Source organism: Leuciscus leuciscus, assembly GCF_965113295.1.
Source record: "Leuciscus leuciscus genome assembly, chromosome: 13".
Lineage (NCBI taxonomy): Eukaryota > Metazoa > Chordata > Actinopteri > Cypriniformes > Leuciscidae > Leuciscus > Leuciscus leuciscus.
The window spans coordinates 27,986,287-28,007,044 of NC_138737.1; the positions used below are offsets into that span (position 1 = coordinate 27,986,287).

The 20,758-nt window shown below is 36.1% G+C and overlaps 1 protein-coding gene and 1 long non-coding RNA gene across 2 annotated transcripts in view; one reads left to right on the plus strand and one right to left on the minus strand.

Annotated features, from left to right (window-relative positions):
• The window catches only part of LOC309512292, a 101,274-nt gene extending 83,080 nt beyond the window's left edge, over positions 1 to 18,194 (plus strand). Inside the window, exon 3 of the long non-coding RNA XR_014210939.1 lies at positions 18,182 to 18,194. This is a non-coding gene — a long non-coding RNA (uncharacterized lncRNA). The remainder of the gene's footprint in view (positions 1 to 18,181) is intronic.
• On the minus strand, positions 8,340 to 11,878 carry chmp4bb (charged multivesicular body protein 4Bb). The gene is made up of 5 exons (XM_082187800.1): positions 11,570 to 11,878; positions 10,757 to 10,934; positions 10,563 to 10,677; positions 9,929 to 10,061; positions 8,340 to 9,360 (listed from the first exon to the last, which is right to left on the minus strand). Exons 1-5 carry the CDS (start codon positions 11,751 to 11,753, stop codon positions 9,296 to 9,298), a joined length of 675 nt encoding a protein of 224 aa, XP_082043926.1. The 5' UTR covers positions 11,754 to 11,878; the 3' UTR covers positions 8,340 to 9,295.
• Positions 18,195 to 20,758: the final 2,564 nt, after the last annotated feature.

Below are 20,758 nucleotides of genomic sequence, written 5' to 3' on the forward strand. Positions count from 1 at the left end.
ACAGAAAAAGGAACAGGAATGAGATCATCATACAAATAGCATAAAAGCTTAATATAGAGACCTAGTGCGTTTTGCTTTGCTATTTTTCAACCCAAGTAGTAGCCTAACTCAATATAATTTTTCATATCTATCTGAAATAACAAAAAATTTGGTTTTCCTTTAGCCCATTTTTGTTTATATATTTGGAATTTCCCCATAATCAAACAAAGATTAACAATAAAGGCCACACTTGGTCGTAATCTTTGTCTATTAAATTAAAAATAAAAATACATATTTTTCAGAAAAGTAAACTTTCATGCCTAAGTATTTACAAAGGAAACATTCGAAATCTATCCAAAACATTTTACTATAAATGCAATTCAAAAATAAGTGGACAACACTTTCTTTCTCAGTCCCACAGAAATCACATTTAACATCTACATCAGTGCGAAACCTATTTTTTAGGCAGCAACCATGCAAATATCCAGTCAAAGTTCTCAAGTTTAGAATGTCAGTATGTTTTAGAAGATATTGGGCACGTTCTGTTTGTAACTTCCTTATAAAGTAATTATTGCATCTTCTATCAGTAATAGTAACTCCTTTAATTGAAACATCAGGTCTGAGACCCACAGTCTCCTTATTCACATTTCCTTTAAACAGATATTTTAAACTGGATAGTATAGCATCAAACACTATACAATATTCGTTATTCTTTAATATTATACCTTTGAATAAATTCTATGTAGGTATACACCATTTTCATTAAATAACTTTTTAACAAATATAGTGCCATTATCAACCCATTTTTGAGTTTTATGTTTAAACATTATATATCTGTGATTCCAAATTATACATTGCTTAATCTGACTGGAATCTTACTGATTTCAAAGTTGCATTGCAACAGAAAAGCAACCCCACCCATCTTTTTAAAATTAGATTAGGAATTAAATACCAACTTTTATTTATGTATTGAAAGTAATGCTTGATCCATCTATTTAAAATTGTATTTGAAGTGCTGAAATCAAGCAAATGTAAACCTCCATAACCAACCAAATTAGTTAAGGTACCTTTTTTAATGTAATATTTCTCCAAATGAAATTGAAAATATTTTGATCAACTTCTTTAATGATGTTATTCAGGACTTCTAGTGAAATAGCAGGACAGAGCAGACGAGATAAACATTCAGCTTTTGATTAAATAATTCTACTGTTCATTGACAAGTCTCTTATTAACCATAAATTAAATCAATTTTTAACTTTTTGAACAACAGATTGAATATTAAGCTGACCTTCCTTTTCATCTTTACATATTTTGATTCCTAAATATGTAACAACATTCTTTACAGGGTGTGGGAATGCAAATTTATTCAAATGTTTAATTTAGGTTTACATTGAATTTAGCATGTTAAGGTTAGGTATAAATTATGATTATCAGAGTTTTCTAGCAAAAGACTCTGGTCAGTCCTGTTTTACTGAAACTCTTGGAGTTTGTGTTTTAGCAAGAAAGTCCAGCCAGTCCTGTACTCGGGGTCTCAGTGTTTGAATAGATATGCTGAGTGGATTAGGGTGGGCAATGCTCTCAGTCTAAAACTGGTTCCTAAACCTGTCTTTTTCGGTTCCTGCCCCTAAATGTATATAAACTGTAAGGAACATTCACGTCAGATTATGTTGGACGAAACCGCAGCCGCGCTCAAATAAAGAATAACTTCTGTTGAACGTGATCCCAACTGTCTCCTGGTCTCTGCTTCGATAAAAGAAAACTTTACAACAAGGGATGCCATCAATACCAAGAAGTTCACTATTTTTAATAACTCACATTTGTTTACATTTAATTTTAACCCTAAAATTAAAAGTAATTCAAACAATCAATCACACTTTTAATGTCTAATGAATCTCTAACAAATATTGTTGTATCATAATTGACTAATTGACTGCATTTTATTTCTCTTTCTAAAATCCTGATTCTGTGAAAATTATATTTGTTATTGTAAAGAGTCATTGTAAAAACAAAAAAAGGAGATTGGGCATCCCTGCCTAATTTTCTTTCTGAAAGAAATCTGGGGGTAGTGCCATGTGCAAGTTTTACTGAGCTATACACCCTTTATATAAAGTATAAATTGTCCTTTTAAAGAAATTACCAAAGCCCAAAAAAATCCAGACTCAAACATAAATTTGTGATTAACGGTGTTAAATGCTTTATAAAAATCTACAAAAAATATAAAACTTTCACTATCAATATACTCATTTTAATCAATTAAATCTAGGACCAAGCGAAAATGATTACTTATACTGTATGTCTGCCCTTCATGAATCCTGATTGGCAATCATCTATAATTTGTTCTAAGCATTTTTTTAATCTTTCTACAAAAAAATAATGGCACATACATTTAATATCGTTATTAAGTCATGAAATAGGTCTCCAATTGTCGATTAGGGTGGCATGTTGTCATTATCATGTGACCAACCAACGTCAGTCACGTAGCTTTACTGCCATTCATAAATCCTCTATCGTGGCCTCATGGGATAACAAAGGCCGTTTCTAAATATGCGTTCTTGTCTGTAGCCTACTTGTGTTCTTGTGGACTTGTGAAACGTCATCAGTCGCTGCCCAAGTAGGCTAGGCCTACTGTTCCAATTCAAAGTTCACATCCATAGATATCCATATAAGCCTTTATTATATGATATCTATGTTCACATCTAGCCAAGTCCAGTTCAAATCCCCGGATGTGTTCTTGATCCGCCCCTTTTACCGAGGATGCATCGAGAGCATAGACAGTATATAAACTGGACACAGCGACCCCATAGGTTTCAACGGAGAGAAGTGAAGCAAATCAGAAGCCCTCACTTCCTGATGGCTGAGCGTACTGCGCAGACTCAAACTGAGCTTGACAACGTAGATGTGACGTGAGCAGCCTGCCTGACAGTTGTAAGTTTTCTAGTAGTTGTGCCAAGCGAAATCTGAACCATTCCCTTCCGAATCTCGCAGAGACGGAGAGTGTGAGTAGGAGCTGTCCATGAGCTAGGAGCAGGAGCAACGTCATGACTCTCTATGGGCTTCTCCCTTGACTTTATCGGACTTTATGCCTCCACGTCCCCCCGATTGACTGCGAGCTTCTCCTCCTGTCTATACGGTAATTTCCAGAGAGTCGCGTGGTTATGACGCAATTGTTAGCCTACTTTTACAAAAACTGCTTCTACGGGGCCATAACGTAAGATACAAGGTAATGGAGCCTTTTATACATTGTCGTGTTTCTTTAGAAATAAACAATGGACAAATGGAGTCTTTAAACGCCTCAGATGTAAAGTTATTCGCTGTCGAAGTGACGCCAAAATGAATGGGAGTCAATGGGATGCTAACAGCAGGTGAAGGCTTGTTAGCCAATGGCGGCTCCCGGGGGTGGTACGGAAATCGAGCGCTCGATTACCCCCCTGATCGAGAGGTGACTTGTGTGCAGACTTGAGACAGCCAGTTATCCCAAGAAATTAAAGGAAGACATCTATACTCAATTAAAAGAATACCTGAGACTGTACACATGTGTAAATTAATTGTTCAAAATATGAATTACAGAGAATAGTTATGATAAAAGACATGGAAAAAATAGGACTAATAGGACATGGAGTAAAGAGTATAATGGACTGCAGTAAGAGTGAACAAGGAATTAAATATTTGATTTGTTTTCTGACAAAATCGGGACTAATGACAAGAATATGACTAAAAATGTGAAATAACTAGAACCAGAAGATGGCAGTAATGCAACATCAAGGATGCAAGCTGCCGTTAAAACCCAAAGAAGTTCTTTGAAGAAGAAGAAGAAGCCAGGTCAGAAGCCGTTTCTCAATACCAAGGGTGCTTCTCATTTCTTATTTGTGCATCCTCGTTTCCTTTCCTCGCTTCCTTTCCTCGCGTCTCAGCTCCGCCCCCTGTAGGATGCGAGGGAAGGCTGCAAGGAAAAGACGCGAGGACGGAGGAATCGAATGTAACTTTTTTTAAAACATTGGAATACTTGATCACTCAAGCGTCACTTCATCGCGTCATCAGCAACGCTCAAAGGATCTGCCCTTATGTTGTTGAAGTTTGTTTATTTAAGAAATTCATAATAAATAATAATAAAGCAAAATACCCTGTTGAAATATGTGAGATGTGTGGTTTATATAAAATGCAAAGGTAAAGTATAAATTGAAATGATTGTGACCGATGTGAAGGGGGAGGAGAATTTAGACGTGCGTCACGTTTAAGTCGATAAAACTCTTCCGCATAGGATACACCTGTGTATCCTCGCTCATGACTCCTCAGGAAGCCTCCTAACTCCTCGATCCTCGACTCCTCGCGGTGCAATTAGAGAATTGAGATGTCCTTCAAGATGGCTGAGCTCGATCGGTTTCCGGGTCATAGGATGGAGGACGGAGGAGAGAGGAGACGAGGAGGGATATTGAAAAGCCCCCCAAGTACGCAAACTTCGGACTTGAGTCCTTGGTAGTTCGGACTTGACAAGTTCGACTCAGGAGAACGAACTCCCGAGGACGGGAGGACGCAAGTCCGATAATTCTGCAAATGGAACAGCGCTTACTTGATAGCGTCACTCAGCTCGCTCTGGCTACTCTGGTGTACTCTTCTCTGTATGTAGGCTATATCTACAAATAAAACAAAATATGTTATAAACCACCACTCTGCCTCTTTTCATTTTCATTAAAAAAAATCTTAAACATAATGGCCACACAAATGTGGTTCAGGCAACGCAATTGATTATCTTCACTGCATATATTTATAACAACACGAAATATAAAACACAACCCTGACTCTTTTTGTTTTCATTTAAAAAATATGATACATAAAAAAAACATAATATTGATCATTAAAACTAACATTTAGCAAAAAGAGACAGGGTTGTGTCATTTTATTTTATTATATATGTACATACAGTGAAGAGAATGTAGGCAACATGTATAATAAAATATTTTATATGTTTTAAATATATATATTTCTCGCTCTCTACTTACCTTGATGTTTATGGACAAATTCCTCGTGGAAAATTTTTACCCTTTATTTCTTTTTTTCTTTTTGGTGACGGAGTTTTCCTCCACGAGTCGCCACATCAGCAAATGTAATATTTGGCAAATCCGTTAATGAAGATGTGTAGACTCCGTAGATCCATTTTAAACTTGCCCGGGTTTATGTTTTTCTGGTGTGTTGACGCTTGACAAGAACTCCGCTTCCACAACGATTACGTATTTCCGGTTATTGTGAGAGCAGAGGAGAAACCCAGCAAAAAATACTGCTGTAATTGTGTCACGAAGATTCAGATTCAACTGCGCTCGACTGCAGAATCCGACACGTGCGCCTTGCGCTTGCGAGAGATTTTTGACATATTTCAGCATGACATCAGAGCAAGGCGGACCGCACTCGGACACATTTCTAACCGGCATGCATCTCGCGCTGTATGGCAAGCCATTTTAAAGAGTTAGTTCACCCAAAAATGAAAATTCTGTCAGTAATTACTCACCCTCATGTTGTTCCAACCCCGTAAGACATTCGTTCATCTTCGGAACACAAATTAAGATATTTTTGATGAAATCTGACAGCTGGATCACTTCTCCATAGGCTTCTAAGGGACTGAAACTTGCTGGCCCAGAAAAGTTATTAAAGAGATCGTTAATATAGTCCAAGTGACTCCAGTGGCTCAATCTTAAGTATATCAAGCGACAAGAATACTTTTTGTGCGCAAAAAAAACAAAAATAACGACTTTATTCCACTATTCATTTCATTCTCTCTGGGCCTCGAGTTGGTTCACGTAGTGTTTTTGCGCAGCGCAAAAAAAGTTTGTATTTTCTGTATTGGTGTTTGATGCTAGTGTTTTTCCTCTCAGTGTGTTCTGTCTGAGTGACAGTGTGTGTTATCTCAGTGAGGGTTGTGTATAGTGTTTGGCTGCACTGAGCCTGTTTTGAGCCATGTGTTAAGAGTTGTGTTGCTTGGAGTGAGTTTTGCAGGTGATGTGAACTGTTTAGCTCAGGTGACTGTTGGTAGTGCAGACTGTAGTTAGAGTTTTGCACATGTAGCTCCAGTTGTGCTCACTGTCGTTTAGCAATCGAAAAAAACTGTAACTTTTAAATGTTAAAAGGGCTTGCCATAGTTTCGACAAGTCACAATTACGTTACAGATATCTTGAATGACAATTCCAACTATCCAAAATGTAATTACGACTAGTCAGAAAGACATTGTTGATATCTACAATGTTAATTCCGGATAGTCAAACTTAGCTTTTAAATGTTAAAAGGGCTTGCCATACGCGCTGATAACCGGTGATCGGTTCTGCGCAGATTTTGCTCATCTCAAACAAGCCTATTGAGAAACGGCTAGAGAATGGCCATTGGCCAGGTATCCCAGAATGCATCTCACACCAACCAGCAAGCATGAATAGCAGAGGAGAAACCCCGCGTAATTTAAAAATACTGCTGTTATTGTGTCACGAAATGTAGTTTTAAGAGTATTTCAGGCGAGAATGTAGTTGTTTAAAGCTCAAATCTTTGGTTTATTTATAAAGATAGCGCCTATTTGAAAATTTGATCTGACGTTTTCAGAGTTGTGAGATCCAGGCAATCGGACGCTCGGCGCTCATGTACCCCGCCGAGAACAGCCTTTCCTCGGTTAGTGCTGCTGACGTTTGCCGCTGGCTCGGATGTCTCTAGTCTAGTGGTTTAACATGAGATATAAATCGTCTTGTGTATATCTAACGGGCGATTTATTCATTTATTTTATTTTTCTCATTAATCTATAATTATCCCTGGCAAAACGTTTTGGCTGAGGGCAAAGTTAAGTTTCATAGCTTTATATATTTCTATTTAACTTTAACGTTGTAGCCTAGAGAGCTGACTTATGTTTGACTTAATCGTTTGCTAGTTTCTGGCTACTTATACTTTTATAATGGCTATTGATCATTAAAACTGACATTTAACAAAAAAGGTTATGTCATTTTATTTTATAGATTTAAAACATATAAAATATTTTATTATACATGTTGCCTACATTCTTCACTGTATGTACATATTTAATCAAATAAAATGACACAACCCTGTCTCTTTTTGCTAAATGTCAGTTTTAATGATCAATATTATAATGTTTTTTTTTTTTATCATATTTTTAAAATGAAAACAAAAAGAGGCAGAGTGGTGGTTTATAACATATTTTGTTTTATTGTAGCCTAAATAATAATATACATAAAGAGATAACCGGAGTAGCCAGAGCAAGCTGAGTGACGCTATCAAGTAGGCCTACGCCGCTGTTCCATTTTCAAAATTATCGGACTTGCGTCCTCCCGTACTCGGCAGTTCGTTCTCCTGAGTCGAATTTGTCAAGTCCGAACTAACAAGGACTCAAGTCCTAAGTTTGCGCACTTGGTATTGAGAAACGGCTAAAGTGTCCATCGTCTGCACAGTGCACACTTCAGAATCTCGCCGGAAGAAGTAGGTTGTCCGGGACCTGGGTACTTTTTTTTTTTTTTATTGAATAATATGTCATGTACAAACAACATTGCAACAAAAATATATCATTACAATATGACAGGATAAGGTGCAAAAGTCCATTACATGAAAATAAAGTAAAAGAAAAAAAGGGAGCTAGGGCTTACTCTTCAAGTCATATTCTTCTATTCTAGCTAAAAGTATTTTTGCATGTTTACTTTTCATCATTTTTAGAGCATTTGTAGGAAATAAACTCTTTGTGAAATTCACAAAACTTAGGTTTTACTTTCTTGCCTACACTTTCACAAGTAGGCCTACTGTGAATTCAGACATGCTTCTATTGTCACTTACGCCATTGTGTGGCTTACTGTTTTTCGCCTATAGTACATTAGTATGCTAAGTCGGGTGCTGCCAAAGAAGTGTTTCAATTTAGATTTATAGTAATAATTATTATTTTGATTATTATAGTTTGGTTTGTAGCTTCTTCCAAAAATGTATGGCGAACACCATGAATCAAACATGTTAAACGAATTAGCAACTTTCTTTTCAGAAACAAACAGCCATGTGGTTTATTGAAAATGAATCCACCCAAACCCCTTACCTACATTAAGGTAAAATAAATGACATCAAAAGGGACTTGGCAAGGAATAAACAAAAAAGAAGAGAGAGGAATATACAGTATACAACACACTCTTCCCTATAAATGTTATCGGTCAGCTGAGGCATTTTACACAGTTAGTCATTTGAAGACATGCCACTCAAATTGAATCAGCTTGCCATTAAGTAAGGCACATAACACATCAGACACATCATTGTATGCTTTTGAGTGCAAGAACCAAGGTTACTTTTTTATACATAATTTTAACAAGAGCTAAGATACCACAGAAAGACTAACAACACCAAAGAAAAGGAATCCAAAAGTTTAATGATCTCTCAAATAAACGCCATCTGAATTTTTTCAAATATACACATACACCAAATATGCCTCAACCTGAATAGATACAGCATTTTTCAAAAAAGTATATGCTCCCATATGAGGAAAAAAAATGTAGTATTGTTTATTTTGTATGTTTTGAATAATTACAGTCATCTACTGCCAGGAGAAAACCCTCAGCATATCAATGAATCAGACCAGAAAAGATATCAATGGGAAAAGTCTGTTATTAAATAGGTAATTTTCTGCAACTATTCGGACACAGCACCAAACAATACATGATGGGCAGTCATATATATATATATATATATATATATATATATATATATATATATATATATATATATATATATATATATATATAATGAAGCTAATGTATGTCAGTTAATCCAGGGTTTTTTGTTTGTCATCAAACCATTATGGCATTGTCAACAAGCTGTAAAAATGTTTATGTTGGAAGTACTGAATAACATTCATCTAACAGAACATATTAAGATCAAAGTTTGAAGCAAACAACAGTACCGAACATATTTAATATATCAGACGAGATGAGAGAAAGTTGACCATGAATATGAAACTTGTGTGTTGGCAAACATGCTAATTTCATGACAAAAAAAAACAGTTTCTGAAGTCAAATAAGAAACAAAAATTAGAAACATTAATGCATTACCTAAATATCAATGGCCAAATATTTAAGGTTCACGTCATATATTGTCATCAGATTGTATTGTCTTATTTACTTTAAAAACCTGCTTCATATCTATTTTTGTTTGTAACTCTTGTTTTTCTAGACTTATTTTAGCCATACTGCAAGAGCCACAGTAACTCAGAAAATTTGTTTTGTAGTGTTAACCCTCTGAAGGTACATGGGTTTCCCTACACAAGCCAACAAGGACAAGCAATGAAAGTCTGTCAGATTGGGTAAATTCACATAGCCCATGCCTTGAGTTCTTCCATGTCATCCTCATCCTCCTCTTCTCTCTTTTTGTGGGCTGGAGAAACACAAAGACAGATGGTTATTGAGAGTTTCCACAGGGGAACCTCTCTGCATGTTAGTATTAAAGACTATTAAAGTGGTATTCCACTTTTCTTTAACTTACCAAAGTCCAACTTCATATGTAAAGTTTACTTTTGATTTAAAATAATTTTTTAGTTTGTGAGATACAAAACAAATCATTACCAATCTACAATAGTCAGTCAATAGATTTTTTGGTAACACTTTACAATAATTTTTATTAGTTAACATTAGTAAACTACCTAAGTTAACATGAACTAAGAATGAACAATACTTCTTTTGCATTTGTTTAGCAAAGGTTGTATTTGTTAACATTAGTTAATGCACTGTGAACTAACATGAACAATGAACAGTTGTATTTTTATTAACTAACATTAACAAAGGTTAATAAATACAGTAACAAATGTATTGCTCATTGTCAGTTCATATTAGTTAATACATTATCTAATGAACCTTATTGTAAAGTGTTACCAATTTTTTTAATAGACTTAAATCACATGAATTTTGGTACTATGTTGATGTGTAATGAACAGCATGAAACGAACCGACAGCTGTTTTTTTGGGTAATGGATTTGAAGGCACACTGGGCAGGGGGACATCCTCTGTGCCACTAATTTCCAGCAGGTTCTTGTCCAGTTCCTCCTGTTCCAACTCCTCCAATTCAGCCAAGAGCTCATCCTAAAAAAAAAACAAGAATCTTATTGTTCATTCAACATCTGTAAAAAACTGCACTTGAAGAGAATGTTGGAGCAAAAAGCAATGAGGGACACATCTATGTAAAATGTATTAACAACCATTTCACCTTAATCAGAGGTTTAGGTATAACTGTTCACACCTGCACTGTGCAACAAAAAAGTCCAGTAGTGAAAATACTTCTATTGCTATTTATTTTATGTTGAACTGAAAAATTAACAATAGTTAATTTCTAATTTCCTAAGTATCTGCTTCATTTTCCTTTTGCTTTATTGTTAGCAGCATAGAACTCTACAAGTTTGTGTTAATCTTGATGATCATGTTCTCCAGCATGATTTAAGATGACCCTTGTGCTTCAATGTAAGCAAAAACATCTGAGTCACATGTCACAAATGTTCTTAAAATAATGCAGTCATAATGTTTTTTATTCCAAAACTTTCTGTTGGGGTTGGGCAACACTGCAGACCACATTAAAAAAAAACTAACCTCATCAAAGTCTTCTCCAAAACCTACTGGTCTTGAAATGGCATCAGAAATCTCCTGCGCCAACTCCTGCTGGTCTGTGATGTCTTGCATGAGGTCATCCACTTTGTCTAGATCCCTGAAAACATTCAATAATATCATTATGTGCTGCATTCTGTGCTAAGGAATCAACAGGCCATTTGAATCAGGTATCTTACATATTTTCATGGGCTGTCTTCATGGCCTTGGCAGCAAAACCCATGTTTTTAAGCACTTCTGTGTTTGTATTGGCATTCTCTAATGCTTCTCGCTGGAACTCAATAGTGGAGAGAGTTCCATCTATCTGAGCTAGTTGCTTTTCATATCGCTTCTTTCTTTTCAGGGCCTGTAAAGCAGCTTGAGAAAGAAAGAGACAGACATGCACACCATCACTTAAATGGTAAAAAATATAAATACAAATTATATATAGGGTTAATTCAGGCTAATTGGGACATTTTCCCCATTCATCTGAATGGCAATATATTTACATCCCATGAAAAAATAAATAAAATAAAATCACCAAGATTCCCACATGTAATTAACTTTTTCATTCAACCATACCCAAATAAGAAATTCCCCGCATGTGAGATGTTTACAATACACTCGATGCAGTTAACCATGTTCCCTGTTAATGGCTGTTCTTTCACAACAAATCACATGACACTAATCAGACGTAACTAAGTGATAAGAAATCCAATCCTTTATTAAGTCAAAACTCTTTTATTCAGTTTCGTGACAGCAGGGATTTAAATGTTCCTATCCACGTTCTTCCATGTATATGTATACGTTCTTCTACCCGACATAGGTTTTATTTTTATAAATCGACTTCATAGTTTCGATTATCACTCAGTTTAGGTCAAGTGACGCATGGGTGTAGCTACCCAACCATACTGAAATCGACGACAGGTAGGGCGAAAGAAGAGGGTAGCTTTCTTTTTAAAGTTATTTAACACACATATGACAAAACGGGACGATTCGTTTTTAATACATACCTCGTTTGTTTTTCGTGCCGTTTTTCTTTGCCGTTAATAGCTCCGCATCAATTTTTTGCTCTAAGTACTCTTGTTTCTTGGTTAACATCTCTTCTGTCTCACGGAGTTTCTGGATTGCTTCTTGTGGATTTGGGCCTTTGCCGCCTTTCCCCCCACCGCCAAACAATTTGCCGAAAACGGACATATTGTTTTATATTATCCGAAAAACTAAGAAATCCCTCTGAGTCTGTTTGTTTCTAGACACTACTGGTAACGTCAAACGCTGTTCCGTGTTCAGTTGTTGATTGTCTTACTTCCGCCTTCAGGCCTGCTGTCGTCATGAAACTCGTCATGGTCAGGCCACCTATCAACGCTGCAGCTGCTGGAAAGTGATTGTCAACATTAACAGATATGAGATAACTAACTGACTGTAAAGGATACTATTTGTTATTACGAGTATGAAGTCAAAAGTATTGACAGTATAGTAAACTTTATAATTCTGAATGTCAACTTCTTTACCCTCATCCTTTCCTCACACTTTTCTTTTTCTTTTTCTTTTTTCTTTCACACATCTTTCCCTCGGGGCTCAAAATGACCTGAAGCCCTAAAATTATACTTACTTTTTTTTTTTTTTTTTACTTTTACTTTTACGTTTTTTTACTCAATTTTTACTTATTTTATTTCATTTTGATAATATTTAATCTATTTTTAATGCAATTTTTATGGAGATTTTTTGTTATTGTATTTACCTTTAAATTACTAGATTTGATCGATAAGTATTAAATAAATAGTAATTTAAGTACATTCCTCACATTCTTTCAACTAAAATTCAAAATAACTAAATTTCATGCATAACTCTTTTAATTCAGCTCAAAATATCTTACATTTGGTGTCGTTGCCGACCTCTTGTGGAAAAAAAATTATATAACATGATATTTCATGACTCTTGCCACTAGATGGCCTTATAACTCTATATGGAGCAAATGAGCTGGGCTGGGTTTCCCCAGAGAATGTCTAATACGCCGCCATTTTGAAATCGAAAGTGAGGCTCCGGTGGGAAGAACCCCGGAAGTAAAGATAAACAACAATGCCTTGGACTACCAACCTGAAGCTGCTGCCGCGATTTACACTATTGGATGTTAATATCCAATATAGGATATGTATATAGTTCATTCCTGCTTCTTTTTTTACATTCTGAATTATATATAAAAAAATATTTTATTTATAAATGAATTTCACTGTATATAGTCTAAAGTAGGCTATGAAAGAAATGTATGTACATTTTTAGAATTGACACAACATCATTAAACACAACAATACGCCATCGCATTCACGACTCTCCTGTGATTAAAGGCGACACTTCCGGTTTTCTTCCCACCGGAGCCTCGCTTTCGATTTCAAAATAACGGCTGCGTGAAATCAGCGTATAGGAAGAGAATTGGCACTCTCTGGTTACTTCCGGTTTCTGGACTGGCTGCAGTAACACGTCTCTGTCCATGCGGGGGCGCTCGCAGGCGAGTGCAGAGTGAATGGAGGTCATTCATTCTGAATTCATTCATTCATTGACGCTAAACCATCAAAATCCACTTTTCTCAGGATATAATTTTTTGTCTAGTAATTTGAATGTTGTATTCGAAAGGAGATGCAAAGAAATTACACATTGCTGGGTGTTAGATTTTTTAGAGTCACTTATTTGCTTTAAAAAGTCTTTTAAAATGTCAATGACTTCATACACATCGTACGACCAGAGATACTGCTTGACGGCAATCCTTCAGTCGCTTTGGTGCTTTTGCGCTCGGAACTTTCTTTTCTCTCGAGGCATCGACAACACAGCTGACACAGGTAAATACACGTGCTAGAAGAGTTTTTGTTTTGTTTGTTTCTGGTCCCGCTTCGGATGCCACGATGCCATCAAGCGGTATCTCTGGTCGTAATCAGTCCTTCACTGACCAATCAGCGTTCATTAGCAGAATGCTAGCGTGTTATGGGCAACAACAACTCAACCGGTAAGAAATCGAAAGGACATAAGTACTCGTTCATTCAATTTTCGACCTATAACCCATGTTGACCTTGCAAAACCTACAATAAAATCTGAGATTTCTCAACGGCAATCGGGTGAAAGACAAATTTAGCCGTCTAGTCCCATAGACTCCCATTCAGTCTGCATTCGCCCGCGATCACCTCCAGTGGAATTCTAATGGAACTGCAACCAAGATCGAAACAATGGGGCTAATAGGAAGTGCCAAGGCTCTCCGTAGACGGGCTCTGGTTTCCCGAAACCTCCTTAACGCCACGTCGTTCTTAAGTTACACCTTAAGCTGTACCTTATCGTTATACATGTTTCCCGAAACGTTCTTAGTTAAGTATACCTTCTGTAAGTCATACGTTCGGAAGGTTGGTCTGGACCACTCTTAGCTTTACCTTATCACTGTTGCAGGTCTATACGAATATAATTCTGAAGTTTTAATACACCCAGACAGTGTTCAATTAGGCTAATTCAAGTGTTTTCATGCAAAGAATAAAATTGTCATTACACTGATTATTGTTAGATTTTTAATTATATTATTATACAATATTATTCATTTAATTAAAGAGCGCCTTTAAAGGCCAGTGAAAGCATAGGCTACTGTCAGTTAAGTCCTATTCGGACGCTAATATTGTTTCTCATGGGCTCGTACGGTATTTTAAACATTTACAGGGGTAAGTCGGTGATTTTAGTGCCGTCCGAATCCATAATATCAGTGTTTTTTCTCACCCAACCCGCGTAAAAATCCCTGGCCAAATTAGTAGGCCTACCTACTGTTTTTTGACAAACAGGTCGTGTGATAATTTAATTGCCGTCTGAATCCACATCTCTGAGTTTACAAGAAGAGATTCAAAATTCACTGTTTAAATCCTTTTGGATCACTGCCGAGCACCGTACGTTAGATGTACACTTTTATTACTGAAATGCTGGAAATTATTTACAAGAACAATATTTCATCGCAGCTCCACCTCAGCGAATAAAAATGGGAAAGAGAAGAAAGCACGTAAAAATTTGAAATGGTTATTATGGCAGCAATATATGATACAATTTTAAAATATGTAGGCTAGGCTATTATAGGCTATTACAATTTGGATTATTTTTTATAATATCCCATGAGTCCTAATAAATGCAATTTCAACTATTTCTGAAGTGCTTCTTTTATAAAGAACACCGCTTTCTCACATAAACAGCCCCTGCAAGAGAGAATAATTGATTCTCGAGCCATCGATATCAACCAATTCAGCACCATCGCCACGGACAGCACCGGGTAACGTTGCACGTAAGAAGGTATATCTTAAGCAGCTTCCTAAGGTATGGTTGGGGGAACACGCCTAGAAATGGTATACCTTCAGTCAAGTTATAGCCTACCTTAAGAGTCTTCGTAGCTCATGAGACAACGTTATCGGGAAACCCAGCCCTGTTCCGCTAGGTCCTAAAGTCAGTTCCTCTTCAGTATGCATTCTATGCAGATCTATGATTCAGATACACATGTAGACATTCTATAAAAAAAAATTTTTTATTAAGTTTTAGCTTTTTTTTTTTTTTTTTTTTATGTTTTTCTATGTATTCTGAAGCATTCCTCGCATTCCATTAATTCCTAAGGGGGTCAGATTGACCCGCGAGGGAAGGATTTGCTACTTTTTTAAATTTCAACCACAAAACTCCTCGAATCCATTCAAATTTTTTGTGTATTTGTGGTTCAAGTGTGACAAAAGTCCTAGGGACCTTGGACGCCTCTTATGAACACTCAATTTAAAAAATAATAAATAAATTTATAAAAAATAATAAAAAAATCATTTTTGTATGTTTAAACGATATCAAAACAATAAAAATTTGATAACAAAAATTAAATAAACTAATTCCGGGTCAAAATGACCAGAGGGAAGGGTTAGGGTTAATAAATGCAGAATGTCGAAATCTCCTCCTTTGAATATTGTTTTCCTTAACAAACTTGTTATTTTAATGAAGTCATTTAAAAATGTTTTTAAAAAAGAAAAAAAAAAGAAAAAGAAAAGCAGCTGCTGAACAGTAAAATTACAACTGATGTCCAAACATGATGATTTCAGTCAACTTAGTGAATTTAATTTATGAGTTTACATTTTACAGAACCTTACATGGGTTTACAAGAGGCCTTGGCCAAATTTAGGCCATTATCTTAATGAAAATATTCATGTTTAAGTGAAAGAAAATATTTATTGAAAAACAATTATTTAAATAATAAATAAATCACTCAATACAGCAAAGACCAGATAGACAAAATATTTAATTAACTGCAGTTCTACTTATTATTATTATTATTTTTAAATTTGAATATATTCTTGGCATAAGATATGTATGGACGGTTTGCACTGAGAGGGAAAAAGACTAAATGCAAAGCTGTTATGTTCTGTTGTGTAAAAACCTATGTAGCATACTGTTCTAATAAATTTATGTGGATGCATTCTAATCAGTACATTTGAATTACACAATACATTTTGATATAAAGGAAATTATCTTTACACATGTTTTTGATCAAATTAGGGTGAGAAATAACTTGGTGAGTGGCATACATTTAAAATGTAGCTGCCTCTTTAACTTTCCCTTCCCCCATTACAGGTGTTATTTATTTTAGAATGTAGTTAAACATACATGCTTAATTTCAGTTGATTGCTGACAAATTTAGTAGTCGTCCAGTGTTACGACCCAAAACTTTTTCGATTTATCTAGGGATATTAAAGGTCCTGTTCTTCGTGATCCCATTTTTCAAACTTTAGTTTTACTACATAAATAACCTGTAAAATTATAAAGCTCAAAGTTCAATGCCAAGCGAGATATTTTATTTAACAGAAGTCCCCTTTCAAAGCCTACAGCGAACGGCCGGTTTGGACTACATCCCTCTACTTCCTGCTTTAATGACGTCACTAGAACAGTTTTTTGACTAACCTCCGCCCACAGGAATACACAAAAAAAGGGGGCGTGGTCTTGTTGCGCTCCCACGGAGAAGAGGAAGAGTTGCGTTTGTAGATTTTCAACTTTTAATAAATAAATTATTGTAATGCATGGCAACTATTTCTTTTACACAACATGACAGCTTTTAAGGCTATTCATGGTGAAAATAAAGTGTATTTATATAAAGTTGTTTGGATGAAAACAATTTCAAAAGAACTATACACAACAAAAAATTATTTAATTAGGTGTTACAGTACTTTTTGTATTTCTTTGCAGCAGATGTTTTCAACCTCCATTGGCATTTTGTCACAGTTACCACATGTACACCTATAAAACGTATATTACTAATCAAAACTCGTGCTCACGTGTAACTAAGGTAGGAATAAACAATGCACTTATTTTAAAAATTCAACAACACCATCGTTAATTCGACAGACGGACAAAACCATATATACCACAAGCTTTTATAACAGTTTAATTTAACCAATTCAAGGTAACAGCCAAACGTAAAAGTATGACAACTACTAAATAAACAGCTTACCATTGTGAAACATCCTGCAAAAGTAGTGCTTGAACAGGTTCTAATCGATCCTAATTCATCTATGTTCTCCGGGTCGGATTCCGGCTCAAATTGATAAGGTAATATTAAAGACATGTTTACAATAACACTGAGCGCATGCATCTACACATTATGGTAAGAGGCGTGACCTTTCCGAGCAACGTGCGCTAAGCTGCTGTCGAATCACAACACAGGAACCGCTGGCACAATCAGAACTCGTTACGTATAGAGCTGGTAAGTCCCGCCCCTTCCGCTAACCCCACTGGACCTCTAGATTGAAAAATCGTCAATGCAAGTGAATGTGAGAAAATAATAATTTTCTGGTCCCGTTTGAATTTTGCCATGAATGTGAACATATGTTGTCTGTGAATTTTTAATATAATTTTTCGTGTGAAGAATGCTACAATTTAGCGGATAGAAGTTTGATATGGTTAGACTTTGTGTGAGAGCACTTTGTGGACTACAACTCTTTTTACATCAGACGGGAATCTGAAGAAAGAACAGCCCATTTGGTTTGAATGGTGACATTTGGGTACAAAACACACAGGCATCTCGATCTGTCTCCATAGATTATCGCAGCATTAGCACCGTGATTTGACAAGTGGAGGGAAAATGTGTTATGGGGTGAAGTCACATAGGCGACATGTAGTCTTTCTCGTTATGTCTTTTCCACAACTGCTAGCCAAAGAATCATACAATATTCTGTCAAACTCGTAACATGAAAAATTATATAAAAAATTCACAGACAACATATGTTCACATTCATGGCACAATTCAAACGGGACCAGAAAATAATTATTTTCTCACATTCACTTGCATTGACGATTTTTCAATCTAGAGGTCCAGTGGGGTTTTACGGATGGGCGGGACTTACCAGCTCTATTTCTGAAGGAGGGAAGTCATCAGCCCGTTTTTAGGACAGTGAAAACAGCGGTATACAGATAAGTAAATTGTGTGAAAAATACTGTGTTTTTTTACACGCGAAACATGAACACATGTTATATTGCACACTGTAAACACAATCAAAGCTTCAAAAACACAGGAAAAACGGGACCTTTAAGGGAATGTACCAAAATCCTAGTAGGATATAGCGTAATAGTGCAATGTAGACAGTGGTAAGTTGTGAATAGGAGAACACAACAAATACAAGATAAATTGAATAGCCACATGAAGGGGGCGAAACATTGGCAATATGGCAGTTTCCCAATTCGAGTCTTCTTAAATTCGTGTTTTTGTGGGACCTTGTGAAAGAACAGGTAAGAATACGGAGCACGAATCAACTACATGTAGTTTTATCCTAACATTTGTCGATAGCATTACACTTATACACCCTACTGTTTAGCTTTTTAAAAACAAGTATTGACAAAAATATCACATCACAGTTTTTTGGTAGCATTGCGTACCAAGACACTTTGCGGAAACCCAATTCATTGTAATGACATGGTTCAGTTGAACAATTAATTTGGATAATTTGAATCAATGAATAGTGTCAAGCAGCGTTGGAAAATCCAATTCATTGTAATGACTCGGTTCATTTGAACAATTCATTTTGATATCTTCAATCAATTAATAGTGTGTAAGCATATCATCTATAACAATTATGAGCTCACAGTAAGCTCAGGATGCTACATTTTATAAATATTTATACTGTTTAATTATTTGTACAGTTTATGTGTTTCACAGTCTCTGTCTCTGTGTGTGTGTGTGTGTGTGTGTGTGTGTGTGTGTGTGTGTGTGTGTGTGTGTGTGTGTGTTTGTGTGTGTGTGTGTGTGTGCGTGTGCACAGGTTTTTAATATTATATTGATTTGAAATTGTAAAGATGCAGAAAGCTTGCAATGTATAAAATGTATGTATAGAAATATAGAAACCTATAAGTATAGAAACCTAACGTGTGTGTGTGTGTAACTAGGAAAAGTTTATAATAATAATGATCAGTAGGAAAATGTCATTACAACTCTGAAAAAAAAATATAAATTGTATCCTCACTTTACACAGCCTACCAACACATCAGGAAAGTTGGATAGTTGGGAGCGGAACAACGATTCCTGGCCTGCTGAAAAACTATGGGCTCTGAAGAGTGACATCACATTACTCAATGAATAGTGCTGAGGACAATTCAGAATTGTTTCAGCTTATGTTTCCCAATAGTGCAATTGCACAATCATTCGCCTGTAGTGAAAAAAATACCTCCTACCTTGTGAATCATGGCCTTGCACCATAAGAACAGTCTGTTGGACAAAGTGGAAAAACAACAGTGGTTTTGTTTTACTGTTTGACGAGTCACTCAACAAAAAGCTTCAGTGGAAACAAATGGATGTTCATGTAAGGTTTTTAGATTTGGTTACCAACAGAGTAACTACCCACTACCTCGATTCTGCCTTCCTGGGGCATGGAACAGCAGAATCCTGCCGGTCACACTTCACTTCACTGACAGAAAAACCTAATCTGTCTAATTTATTGCAAATCTCCTTGGATGGCCCCAATGTCAACCTAAAATTTTACAAGAATTTCAAAACAAGAGTCCTGTCTGAAGTTACAGACAAGGAGTTGCTTGATGTACACAATTCATTCAGACATGCAATCCATGCAGCTGGGTAGGATACTGGGGACATACTCAGTGCCTTCTACGGGTTATTCCATGACACCCCTGCAAGGCGGGAAGATTATGTCTATATCAATGGATCAACAATCTTTCCAAAGGAGTTCTGTCCCCATCGGTGGGTTGAAAATGTTGACATTGTCACACGAGCTTTGGAAGTAATCCCTCATTTGATAAAATGTATAAAAACAGTTAAGGGGACAAGAAATGGTATCTGCGAGGATTTCCAGTCACGATTTAGACCGTACCATAGTACTGAGACAGCTCTCATTAAAGTCACAAATTATTTGCTCTTATCATCCAATCGTGGTTGTATCTCTCTATTAGTGTTACTCGATCTTAGTGCTGCATTTGATACCACTGACCACAACATTCTTTTAAATAGACTTAAAAATTATGTTGGCATTAGTGGAATTCCATTAGCATGGTTTAAATCATACTTACCTGATGGTTATCAGTTTGTAGCAGTAAATGAAGAGATGTCTTATCGATCACAAGTTTAGTATGGAGTACCACAAGGCTCAGTACTAGGACCGTTGCTGTTCACTCTGTACATGCTACACTTGGGAGATATCATTAGGAAGCATGGCATTAGTTTTCACTGTTATGCTGATGATACTCAGCTCTATATTTCTTCACGCCCTGACGAAACTCACCAATTCACAAAATTAACAGAATGCATAGTTGATATAAAAAAAACTGGATGACTAGTAATTTACTACTACTTAATTCTGAAAAAATAGAGATTTTAATTATTGGACAAAAAACGTCCTCACGTAATAACCTAGAACGGCCATTCCCAAACTGTGGTCCGTGAGGGTACTGCAGGTGGTCCGTGGAAAGGCAAAATAAAATATTTTTTTACCATCATTTTACCAGGAAATTCCCATAAAAAAAAAAAAAGTAAAAAGAACATGTAGGCCTATATAGTGATATAAAATTTTAATTAAATTGTCAAGTTATTATGTGATTACTAAAATAGGCTAGTGGCGCTCGGCCGTGACGTTCAAGTTCAGTGCCGTTAGAACCACAACATGGATCGGTGGATAACAACAGGTTCTCTGAAGAGAAAAGGGCAGAGGCAAATATGTTCTCAT

What these genes read in the sequence shown, in the direction of transcription:
- chmp4bb (XM_082187800.1), bottom strand. Translation starts at nt 11,753, where the DNA reads ATGTCCGTTTTCGGCAAATTGTTTGGCGGTGGGGGGAAAGGCGGCAAA. An exon ending in TTGGAGAAGACTTTGATGAG is followed by an intron (nt 10,062 to 10,562) that starts GTTAGTTTTTTT and finishes TTTTTTTTTTAG; the next exon opens with GATGAGCTCTTGGCTGAATT. An exon ending in ACCCAAAAAAACAGCTGTCG is followed by an intron (nt 9,361 to 9,928) that starts GTTCGTTTCATG and finishes GTGTTTCTCCAG; the next exon opens with CCCACAAAAAGAGAGAAGAG.